This window comes from Egretta garzetta, unplaced genomic scaffold (assembly GCF_000687185.1).
Source record: "Egretta garzetta isolate BGI_Z169 unplaced genomic scaffold, ASM68718v1 scaffold202, whole genome shotgun sequence".
Classification (NCBI taxonomy): Eukaryota; Metazoa; Chordata; class Aves; order Pelecaniformes; family Ardeidae; genus Egretta; species Egretta garzetta.
In genome coordinates, this window is record NW_009258891.1 from 507,758 (window position 1) to 520,591 (window position 12,834).

At 44.8% G+C, this 12,834-nt stretch overlaps 1 protein-coding gene across 1 annotated transcript in view; it reads left to right on the forward strand.

The window, feature by feature from the left end:
* The window catches only part of PKP1 (plakophilin 1), a 43,200-nt gene extending 36,693 nt beyond the window's left edge, over positions 1–6,507 (forward strand). Inside the window, exons 12-13 of the mRNA XM_009634070.1 lie at positions 5,075–5,159; positions 6,436–6,507. Of these exons, the coding sequence (XP_009632365.1) occupies positions 5,075–5,159; positions 6,436–6,507 (157 nt within the window). The remainder of the gene's footprint in view (positions 1–5,074; positions 5,160–6,435) is intronic.
* The last annotated feature ends 6,327 nt before the right edge of the window (positions 6,508–12,834 follow it).

Below are 12,834 nucleotides of genomic sequence, written 5' to 3' on the forward strand. Positions count from 1 at the left end.
TTGAGAGAGCCGAAAAAATTCAAGCATGTTGGTAGACACAAATCCTCAGCACTGGTTTCTTGGAAACAGGCGTGAGCTATCCATGGTGAGATTTGTAAGGGGCCTCAGGAAATTTGCTGGCTGAATTTTAAGAAATTCTAAACAGAACCGAAGCACCAACATCTGAAAGCCTGTTAAAAATTCCAGCCCTCAAACCAGGCAGCCTGACTCCTCAGCACCTGGGCTTCCCACTCACAGCTTCCTGCAGACCTTGGCATGAAGGTCAGGTCTGAGATTCAAGCATCGCCGATATAATGGGATTGTGCTTAGCTTTAATGCTCAGACTTCTTGGAACATCCACCTCAAGACGCAGCTGTGATGAAGCATATATATAAATATATATATATGTATTTATAAGTACCTTCCCTGGTCTGCTCACATATATTTTATGACACCTGAGCAATCCCAACACGTTTTACCACTTTTTCTTTTAGACTTGGTTTGAGTTTTGACGGCAGCGATCCTGTCCTGCTTGTTATCCATTCCCCGTATAGCACTGTGCAAAAGCTTCTCAAGCCTTGCCAAACTATATGTTAATTTTTTGGCCAAACTTACATGGTCTTTGACCACGTATCCTCCTTCCTAGACTTTCATCTCTCCTACCACCCGTCTTTGTTTTAAAATACCTTATAGAAGTAACCTATTGTTTTCTGTTGTGAAGACATTCTCATGCCTTCTCCATCACCCTTTGATAAACCACTTGCAATCTACCACTTGTTTTGTGGCAGCAGAGAGACTCTCAGTCATTAGAAGTGGCCTCCTTGTTTAGTGTGGACCTCAGCCAACAAATATCAGTCAGTTTGCCGGTTTTATATGCTTCCACTCTTCAACAATTCCAATTAATGTGAAACCCAGCCCTCTTCTAAGTCTTCGTTGTTTTGAATGGTATTGGCTTCTGCCTAAAGTCCCGCTTTGGATCCCTCAGACTCGTCGTCAGCTAACTTACTACTTCAGCAAAGTGTTGCACAATTTAATTGTTTTGACTGTTTTGTGCCTTGAGCTTTGCTTGCAATGACTCACTAAACGGCGAGGAGTTACTAAATTCTGGACATGTGTGTTCCTCCTGCCCGTGTCACAAATTCCTCCTGAGAAACTCCCCAGTTTTTACAATATCCAAAACTTGAATTGTTCCTTTTACTCCATTATTCCTTCTGTTATTATGCTGTGCGATTCCTATGAAAAAATAGCAATTTGCATCCAGAAGAAATCTTAGTTACTCAAGCCATATCATTTCAGACTGTTCCCATAGAGCAGCTGTGAATTGGACCTGTTAGTTCACAAATTAGCTAACTTTTCCCACTTCCCTGTATAGCCTCTGAAGATAAACAGGAAATGTTAGGGTGGGATTTGTCCAGTCCTACATCAGAAAGAGCCTCACCCACTCCCTGATGGTAATAACTAGATCCAGCACCTATACTGGGGGCTGTTGCCTAGGCTGGGTGCAGACCCCAAGCTCCCCACACTGACGCTGAGCGTGGTAAGTCCCATGCTATCAACCTCCTCCTCCTCAGCCAGCAGAAACAGAGAACAGAGGAGGTCTTAGCGGTGACCAAATCACGACGGAGAACACCGTGCCACATTGCACCTTGTTATTATTTTGCCGTTTTCACAGAATCCCAGCATGGCAGGGGTTGGCAGGGCCCTTGGGAGCTCACCCAGTCCCACCCCCCTGCCCAAGCAGGCTCACCCAGAGCAGGGGGCACAGGACAGCGTCCAGGCGGGGGTTGAATATCTCCAGAGAAGGAGACTCCACAGCCCCCCTGGGCAGCCTGGGCCAGGGCTCAGGCACCCTCAAAGTAAAGAAGTTCTTCCTCACCTTCAATCTGCCTCAGTTTCCCTGTGGAAACACCTCCCTCACCCCCAGCATCGGTGTTGGTTTGGTTAGCATCTCTGCGCAGTGCCTCCCTGGCGCAGGCTTATTCTGCCACCAAAGAAACATTTCTTTACCTCTATTTTTAAACTGGCCTTGCATTGCATTTGAAGCTGTAAATCATCAGTTTAACACACTCAAACAATCTTGCATTCATATTTTAGAAAGAGCTTCCAGGTTACAGGCAAGTAAGTTACGGATCTTTTCCATTCCCATGTTCTTCTCAAATGTCACCCAGCACTCCTCGAAGTGGAGGTTTCTTTTTCTGGATGTTTCTTGTAGCTTATTCTGAGCAAAAAGCATCAACAGTTCAGCAGTTTATCTGGTAGCTGTGGCTTCTTCTTCTTCCTGGAGCATCCCAATTAAATAGTTGTGTCCATCTCCTGCATAGATCCTCATCTATGGTCATCATGGTGTTCTTTCACTCTTTGTTATTTTTAATCTAAGTTGCCAAAATATTGCATTTTACCTTTCTTTTTGGTGGTGTTTATGAAAATCAAGCTACTCGTTTATTGATTACTTACTGATTTATTTTGATGTCTGATGTTCTCGTCATCTTTCTTCCCCAACTGTCTGAAGAATATTCCTCCACCCATTTGCAGGCAACATTATTTCACTGTTAAAATTATAATTTTTCTCAAAATTCTACTGACTGCAGTAAAAGCTTTTCTCCAAAATGTCTTTTGGTAACTTCAGAGCATCAGATCTGCAGTTTGTCTCACAATCCCTTTGTCACTGATTTCTTGCAGTTTCTCTTTGTTCATTCACTTTTCACACCTTTTATATTATACAATTCAATTTTGCGGTTCAATTCAACCATAACTTTTTACCAAAACTAATCTTTCAAGAAACTTAGATCTTTCCTTGATTCTTTTCTGCGAAAGAGTTCTTCTCATCCACAATTTCCAACTGCCCATTTCTTCCAAATGTTGCCCCTTGATATCAATTTTATAAATTTATGACATCCCGAAGAAGTCCTTGGCACCTCCTGTGACATTCATAAGGTTCTTGATATTTTTCTCCTTTGAGGAAGCATTATTCCCCCCGTTATTTGATACACATGCACAAACCCCTTGGTCTTTTCTGCTGCCCCCACACTTACCCCAGCCTCGCCATCTCCTTCTGATAAGGTTCTTGTTTGTGTTTTGTTCAGTCAATAGTTTTCCGGGTGGCTGCTGCCACTGCCACCAGCAGATGTCTTCCTTGTTGTCTTTCCACAGATTTTTACAAATAATTCTATTTGTAAAAACCAGACTGCCCTGAAAATCAGCTTTGATTTTCAGGTAACTTCTTTTTAAGAAAGTTTTCCCCCAGATCAGCTGTCCTTGATATTCTGCTCCATGTCCTACGCTGCTGTAGCTACACACCATTCCCAGCCCTTCTGTTTAGGTTATGCTACTTTACATACTGAAGTTGTGGTCACAGCTCCATCCGTTCATGCTTCATCTTTTTATACCTAAATAGCAGGAGTAGGTGCTATAGGAAGCAGAGATAGGATCAATCCCTCAAATTAAGAGTGGACAAATTCATTTGTTTGAATTTGGGAATGGCTCAGATGCCAGATGCTGGTAATTTTGGTTTGAAAGGAAAAATTCTTTTGAGGTGTGCTCTGAAGTGACAGTGCCAAAAAGTACACATTTGGCATCATTAGAAGCAAATTATAAAAAAAAAAATATTATTAGCTTAGAAAGAGAGAAATAGTATGCTCTTGGGGAGATTCTGATTGGACATGAGGGGGAAATTTTTCCCCATGGGAACAGTCACCCATTGGAATAATCTCCCCAGGGGAGGGGTTGACTCCGCTACATTGGGCACTTTGAAGCCTCAGCTGGACAGGGGGCTGGGCCGTCTTGTCTTGGCGGGGGTCTTGCCCAGAAAGGTTGGGCCAGGTGATCCTTGAGGTCCCCTCCAACCTGGGATTCTGTGATTCTATGGTTCTATATTCTTTAAAAGCGTGTCAAAGACATGCACCACTGACCATCCAATCATAGATACCTCTGGGTTTATTGTTTTCTAATGGGTTTTCAGCCACAAACAATTTTTCAGCCACAAATTTTTTTTTAAACATAGTCATTCTGGTGACAGGGCACAGGACGGTTATAACCAGAGAAGTGATTTTGCAGGAAAACCTAGTTCTCCTGTCCCAAAACCTTGCTCAAGAATTTACAATTATTCACAGCTCTCCCAGTCATCCATACAATACCACCATGTGTGGAATTCCCTTTGGAGCTTATAATCAGGTTAAATTTGCTAGTTTCTTTTAGGCTACAAGGTCTTTGGTGACGACTGCTGTGTATATTAGAGAAATGCCCCAAAATTTACTGAATAGAGTTCCATTCCTTTCCTTTCACACTCCGAGTATGGTGTTTGCAGGTCCCAGGTTGTGCCTGATGACCACTGTCAGTCCTGTTTCTCACAGTCTGATGAGGACTGTTTGAGGATGCAATGTTTTGTGAAGCTGTGTTGTACACGGAGGGTCCTGAGTCTGGTCTCGTACCTCTCCATCATCCTGGCTGAGACAGGCTGGCGTTGTCGCACTGAACCCGGATCAGGAGTCTCCCACAGGCAGGACAAGGTCCAGCAGATCATGAGCAGCGATAAGAACCAGCAAGGAGGTTTATATCTAGGTTGTCATATGAAATGTTCCAAAATTATAAAAGGTACTGCTATGACTCACGGTTTCGGAGCTCTTACGTGAGCAAGTATCTATTAACTTGTGCTGAGTAAGGACTTACGGTTGCAGATGGTGTTATTACAAATGCTCCCATCTCCTCTGTCCTCACCAGGCAGCATGGAGCCTGTTCCTCTGCTGCCCTCCCGAGAGATTCGCCCACACTGTCCCTACAAACTCCAGGGAAAGGTTGGCACCATTTCCCTTCTCTTTCCCACTCCCAAATTTCACGCTCCAGAAACACTCCTTCAGCTCAGTTTAATGCCCGTCTTTCCACTCAAATCCTCCCCCCTTTCATTTGTCCTGTTCTGATCCCAGAGGTTGTGGTCACTGAACATTGCTGAGAGAGCAAGGACGGTTTTATTGACAGTCCTCCATCAAGTCTAGCCAACCTCCCGGCTGGAGCTGGGCTTATTTAAAGGTTGTTGGTAATGCATGTGGGTTGCTGCTCTGTGGCCTGCCATAATTCACCAGAGTTGCTTTCATCTTCCCAGCTCCTGTCCAAAAGCGGCTGAAGCTGCTCGCCTCCTCCTGACAGATCTTTGGTCGAACAGGGAGCTCCAGAGTGTGCTCAAGCAGGTAAGGAAAATGCTTCTGCTTTTTGGCTGACAAGAACAACCCTGGTCTTGACTCACTCGCTGAAGGCGGAGAGTTTGCAAAGGCCGTGATTCACCAACGAGTACGGGCAGCGGCTAGGAGGAGCTGGGGCACTGGAAGGACCATGATGTTCTCAGCGTTCAGGCACCCCCCTAAGATCTGACCAAGAGGCAGTGAGTCGCAACTGCAGCTGCCGGCACTGACTTAAGGGACCAAGTGGACGGTGGCGTGTCTGTGCCGGGCAGCTTGCACCCTGGGGATGATGCTAGCTTAGGTGGGCTCTTCCATGATGTTCCTGTAGTTGATGCTGTCCTGTGTGCACAGCATTACTCTGTGCTGGGAACAGACTTGGATGTCTTACACCAGTTTAGGAGATTCCTTTCGTTGCAGTCCATCCTGTAGGGTCAGCATGTCCCAACAGATTCCTGGCAAGGTTCTTCCTCCCTTTCTCCCCCATTATATTCTGTGTCCATAACCCTACCCTGTGGTTACACCACCCCTACAGTCAGGGTAATCTTTTAAACCAAGAAGAGTATTTAGGATTTGTTTTGCTCCCTGCAACAGAAACTGTGAAAGTGCAGAGCCAGACCGGGCTCCAAGCCAGCTTCCAGCTCCCAGTGGCTTGCTTTCAGCGAGCTGGGTTTTTCCAACTCAACAGCAGCAGCACCTGCAGAGAGTAAAGGGCCAAATTAAAGAGAAGGAGTAACATCCACAAAGGGGAGTACCCTGGGGGCAGGAAGGTAGAGAGTACCTAAATATCACTCTCATATTAACAGTTAGGGACTTTCTCCATAGGAGCTTGTGTAGCTTTGCGCCAGGCTCTCTTCAGGAGCCTGTGCCAACTCATTTTGATGTGACTGAGTCACTCCTGCCTTCACACAGATGTTCATTGCATAGGTATACATCAGACGAGAAGAATGGGAGGCTATGCATCATGCATATATCTTTGCCATTTTTCCTGGATGAGGAATAAGGTGAAATAATATTCAGCGAAGGATTAAGTAAAGGTTTCCTCCAGTAAAGTGGGAGAAGTCCAGCTCTTGGCAGATGGAAAGCAATGCAGGGAAGATGAAGTCCATCAATAAGGGTGACGGTTCACATGTGGAAGGTGCACAGAGGGAGGACGGGAGGCTGTTGGAGAATGAAGCACACTTTAGTGGAGGAGAGCTGCTGAAGGGACAGGAGGGTCTCCCATCAGTAGATAGCTGTCGGTTTTGAAACTGATATGCACTTATTGCTCTTCATATACATATTTCAGCAAGGATTTGATAAGAACATGATGGGATCTTTAGCTGGAACAACCTTCAGGACCCTCTCCTCCAGATTTTAGGAGCCTCTCCATGCACGTTCAGGCTGCAGGTGAGAACAGGGCCCTCATGGGTGGGGAAGGGGTGGGTTTGGGGGCAAAGGGGCGGCGTGTGAACCCCATGAGCTTTTTGCTATTTTTAATCTCCCCTAACGTGGGTTTGTGAGATTTGTGTCATGAATCCTATCAGCCCAAACTGCAAAGTATTTGTTTTGATGAAAAGTCAGCAGCCGTGCAGATGTTGCGTTTTAGACATGCTCGGCGCAGATGCCGTAGGGCAGACAAAGCTGCTGGACTTGACTACGCCTTACGTGGCCTTCTCGCTTACCTTGCCAAGCAATAACTGATTCATTGCATTTTGCCAGATCCTCTCAGGTGGGGATTTTCAGAGGAATCTCTCTGACACTAATTTAATGCCTGAATTTTGAATAATGTTATCCAGATAGTGTCAGTAACATGCAATTAATTCCAGCACATTCTATGGCATTAACCATCACCCTTAGGGATTCTTTGAGTACTTCATAATCTACTTGTAAGCCTCATGTCAAAATTTGGAACTACATGCTGACATCTGAATAATCCCAGTAGAGAAACCAGATTAGCGAAATCATGGGGAGAATTTCCAGGCCATCGTTATGATTTTTTATTCAGTGGGAAATCAGGCTTGAATCTGTGAGGTACTTTTGGTTCCTAATTCCCACTGAAGGGAAAAGCGCTAAGGGTGAAACATCGTAGCTCTCTACGATGGGGATTGAGATTACTCAGAATTAATTATTTGCTCCCTTCAAGACCAGCTTGGACGGGGCTCTGAGCAACCTGATCTGGTTAAAGATGTCTCTGCTCGCTGCACGGGGGTTGGACTGGGTGACCTCTGGGGGTCCCTTCCAACCCAAACCATTCTATGATTTTATGATTCCCCAACATTCTCTTTGAGATCAGACTAAGCACAGTCCTGATGTAGGGGAAATGGTGCAAAAGCTCATTTCTTTCCTCTGCCCAGGTACGGATTTCACTTCTTGCTCTGCTGGGGTGCTTCCACTGAGACTCAGAGGAGCACGGAAGTCTAGGGGAAAAAGCGATGGGCAGTAGAGAAACTGGGTACAGGCCAAGAAAAAAGATTAAAAGTTGGTTTTGAATGTAATGAAAAGATTTCTTGAATGCTTTAATTACCTGGGGTTTGGGTTTTTTCCTTGTTTTTCTCCATTTCAGAATGTGGAATTGGCTCATGTCCAGGAAGACAACCCTTGCGCAGTTACTTAGGATGTTAAAGACGTAGAGTGTTTCTGAGTTTAACTCAACTGTAAAGCAAACTAAACGTACGGATTTCATGTGGATGATACTGATATTTTTAAGCATTTTCTTCTTTTTAGGGGGAGAAGGGACTTTTATTGAGGTTATACTTTCCTGATGTCAATAATTTTTTTTTTTTTTTTTTTTTGCAAAGAGTGTGTCTGTGTAACTGTGTACGTGTCGCTGTGTATGTGTGCATGCAGGCAGCATACACGCGCACACGTGGCGAGTAGGGTCTCCCTACCGGCTTAGTCCCCCGTCTTCCACTGAAAGTCAGGGTGAGTTGTGCACTTTAACCACCTTGCAGAGTTTTGCCCAATTCCATCTGATCCATGCACCAAATACTGCCACACTAAGAACTTGTCACAACCTATTTTTACCCACAAGTACCAAAATTTTCTGGTTTTAGGTTGAGTCCCCCCATTGCATAGGGCCGTTATAACCAGATACACACAACAGTACTCTTCTTTACAAAGGCTGGATATTCCTAACGTTTACGAACACAGGCTTCTTTTCTGCTTATGAATTTTTCTCCGATGAGCTCTTATAGTTATTAGTATTTCCTTTCCTGTCATGTGAACTCTTTATCTCAAGAAGCAAATTGATGTCTGCAAATTCTCTCCTGGGTCTCAGCAACCCTTCTCTGAAGCTGTATGTGAGGGGACGAGTGCAACGCATCTGCAGAGCATGAATACAACCAGGTCCCGAATCATTTTGAGAGCCAGAACAACTCAATCTCGTGACTGTACCTGGACTAATGTGGCATTTGAGAAGCTGAGCTGGAGACAGGCAAAGTGTTTTTTCCCCCTGGGATCACTGACTGCCACACAGGACTGAAAAAAGTGAGGGATGTGGCCTTTTTAATTGCATTTTGTTTTTATTGATCAATGTAAAGAAATAATATTAATGTGCAAAGGAATGTAAGCACTTGTGTGAAGTCAGGTTTGGAAATATTTTATTTCTTGGTATCTTTAATTGCATGAGCACCCTGTGATGCTAAGGCTGTGATTGGGGACTGCTGGGCTCATTTTAGGGCAACTCACTCCTTATGACAATAACCGTGTGAGGAAGGAGGCTGATCTTCCTCTCTCCAGAACAAAAATACCCTCTGTCCGTCCCCACAGGGGATGCAGCTCAGATCCACATGGAAAGGACCGGCTGAGGATGCATTTGCTGTCCCCCACACGGTTATTGCTTCTTCAAACTGTGCAGGGGCACGGGACCCTGTTTTGCAGCTATTAGGGGTGCAGGAGGTGCTTGGGAAGGACGAATTACGGAGCTGAGTCTAGAAAATGAAAAGCAGTCTCATTTTTTGAGAGTGTCAGACCCCCCAGCTGATGGAAATCAGCAAGTCCCCATTCACTTCCCAGAAATGGGGTGATTTGTGCCCGCTAAAGAACCGTCCATGAAGTTCAGATTTGCTCTGACACAGCTCTAGACCTAAGATACGCAGCGGCACTCATTTGCCCCCCGTGTAGACTGTAGGGAGCACACGTCCACAGAGGGAGATCATTTCCTGGCTGATTTTTTTTCTTGGACTACAAAGGGTGGCTTAATCTCGTGCACTTTAATGAGCAGCAACTCTTTGCTTGCCTTCACCCACATGCAGTCGAGAGCTTTCTGCGCAGAGCTCCCAGCCAAATGAGAGAGAGGAAAAAAAAAAGCACCTTTGAAGTGGAGAGCTAGAACCAGGAGAATCCGGTAGGACAGTTTCAGGAGCATTTAACCAGCAGCAGAGGAGCCCCAGCCCGTGGGCATGCCCTTGCCGTACCTGCCAGCTCTTACCTACCTGGATGTATATGTATAACATCCATCTCAGATGCACAGTTCAAAAAGTTTTCAGCAGGTCCCAAGACTCCAGATTCCAACAGGGCTGCAGTATCCACAGCCCAGGATTGTTACGGATTTGGTGTAAAAAGTCTGTTGCGTGCAGTTTTGCATTCAGATTTGTTCCTGTAATTATATGTTCAACAGAAGTCCTGGGAGCTAATGTTTTTCTCTGTAAAATTAATTGGGGAAACCTAACTACAAAACGTAATGATGGAATATGGAGGAAATTCATTCTAATTGGCTGTTATTTAAGCTTTATTTTAAAACACTGCTGCTGCTTCCACTGGTAATGGGATTTACTGAATCAGTAGATAAGGCACAAGGAGCTGGAGCTGTATCGTCATTATCTCACAATTAAATTTACAGGTACTGGAGATTTCATTAGTAAGTATTAGACTCAAAGAGACAGATACATCATTCACAGAAATTTCATGAAGTACAGCAAAATTTTTTCTCCAAAGCTAATAAAATGATAAAGATAAAATCTATCTCTATCCCCAGAGATCTTCGAAACGTGACTGGGCACAGCCCTGAGCAATCTCATCTGGCTTTGATGTTATCCCTGCTTCGAGCTGGGCAGACCAGAGAGATTCCTTCCAATCTAATTTTTTTTACAATGCTGTATGTTGCTGCTTTCATACCTCAGAATATTGCTAACCCGAGAGAGCAGGGGGAATTGTAACTGCTCTGCCATCCCAGGGCTATTGCACAGCTATTTCTTCCCCAGGGAATTCTCTGATCCTCTATTTTCCTCTCAGTCTCTCTTTTTAAAATCTGGACTGCAGACTCCACCCAAGTTGGTGAAATGACGCTGATGCTCAATGGAGAGGAGAGAAAGGAAAATCAGCCTCATCCCATCGGTGTTGCTCATGACCAGCGGTTTCAGGAGCTCAGTGAGGTTCCCCCATATAAATGGATGCTGTTTTCACCTCCAGTACAATTTTTTTTTTCATTCTAGGGAGGCATTGTTTCTTAAAAGCATGTTTTTAACTGTGACAGCCTCTTTGATGAGCTGTTTTCCCGTTTCTTGCTCTTCTAAGAGCCGAGGCAGGGCGTACCCCCAATGATACAGATGAGGGCAGGTCTACAGGAGGTCGCACGTGCCCTGGGTTGCAGCGATGGAGAATTGCTGAGGAGGGAAGGACCGTAGCTAGCAGCCCTGTGAGCTCTGCTGGCAGCAGAAATAAGAGTAGTTGGGGCCTGATTTGTGCGTGGGACACACAACCATGTAAATAAATGCCACACGTGTTTGTCCTGGGCTTAGCAGAACTTTTTGGTCTATTTTCTCATAAATGCTTTGTTTGTTTTCTGTATGTACAATCCAACCCACCCCAGCATTTCAGAAGCCTCATGGACGAGTAGAAGGCAGTAGGCAGTTTTATTCCTCTCTGACCACACACCAGTTTGAGACCAACTTAGCCTACCAGTCCATAGCTATACAGTGTATTCTGTAAGATATAGGTATGTGAGAATAATGTATCGGAGTTTTGTTTTGGCTATACTGTATGTATTTGCTTCATTGGAAAAGCTGAAATCAATAAAAATTGCTGAAATTTCTTCAAGTTTCCCGGTTTGGATGGTTTTATTTTTGCTGTCTTTGTGTTAGGAAAGAATAAAGCATGTTTGAAAGGTCTCTGAAAGCCTGTTACCCCGCAGCAGTGATCAGTCTGGACCGCTCTGCCCTGCACCAGTAGGAGGGAGGGAGCTGTAAATCACCTTTCCTGAACCACTGCATCCTTGGCAAAGCCTCAGTGGGTTTCTCTCCCATGAGCTTTTACAGTCACCGCTTCAATCCATGAAAAATTAAATTATCAATTTGTGCCACTGCTTTATGGGCCCACATCTTGCTGCAGAGAAAACAACCCCATACCTTAGTTTCTTCCAAACCAATGAGCTGTGTTTGAAGCTCCCTAGGTCTTGTATTTAAATAGTGTGATGAGCTGATCCTCCCACAGTTTCTCTTTGGTCCAGGCTGGAAAGTCCCAGCTCCCAGACCCGTTCCTCAGACAGAGCCACCAGCTCATCACGTGCAGTGACCTTCTCTGAACCTTTCCCAATTAAATTATTTCCTTTCTGAGTCGAGGAGAGCACAACCGCATACAGCATTCAAAGGATGAGTAAGCCACAAGCTTAAAAAGGGACATCACAGCCACCTCGCTGTTCTCTTCTCCTTCCTTAACGATTCCTAACATTCCCCTTGGTCTCTGCAGCTCTGTTGTGTGTTGAGCCATCACTGGGATGGGCTGTCCGTCATCGACTGCCCTCCAAGCAGTCATGGTGATTTCCAATCCATCATTTACATGTGACGATAAGTGCATTTCATCCCATGTGTATCACTCAACATTTCTGTATGCTGATGTTTGTCTGGCATTTATCACCCTTTCCTTATCGGTTTGTAGTTCCCCAAAATTCTGTATACAGCCATGACCTGCAATTCTCAGTACATGGGGGTGTGAGGTTCCCTGTTGTAGAATCTTCCCCCTTTCTCAAAGCCATCACAAATTAGAAAAGGTAAATACATGATCTTTCTGGCTCTTCTCCTGTCTGAGCACTCCTTTCACCCCTGATATTTATTGTCCCTCCAGGCTCTGTGGCAGGCCCTCATATATTTGAAGATGCTCTTACTATTTGTGGCTCATTCTGCTGACCTCAGCTAGTCATTACTTCAGCTCCTTTTTGCCATATTTAGCATGGTTTATGTTTAACCTGGCAGAGGTTATGAAGTCTTTCCTATTTTTGTCTTCAGCTGTTTGAAAGACACCTTCTGATAACCTCCTTCTCCTGCCGCTTAACCCGGCCAGCCCTTCCTCAAGGATTTCTTAACTGGTGGAACGTACTGGGATTGTGCTTCAGTGTGCCAAGCACTAGCCATGCTGCCTGTAACTTTTAATTTTCCTTTTTTATTTCCCCTTAACAATCACAGAATGATAGGATGTTTTGGGTTGGAAGGGACCTTTAGAGGTCATCTAGTCCAACCCCTGAGCATCATCCTTTTAAGTCCCCCTTTTGGAAGATGAGTATATGGTGGTGGATATTTAGGCTTTTGATGATCCAGATGTTGATGACACAGGGCAGCTCTATAAATCCAAGATTTGAGGCCAGACTTTTCATGCTAATCAGGACCAAATTTAAGGCTGCATCTGCTTTGGGGACTTCCCAGCCTGCTCCATGAAATTGCTGTCAACAGCAACTAAGAATTTGGTCTCTGCATCACATCCTGCAGTAACTTAA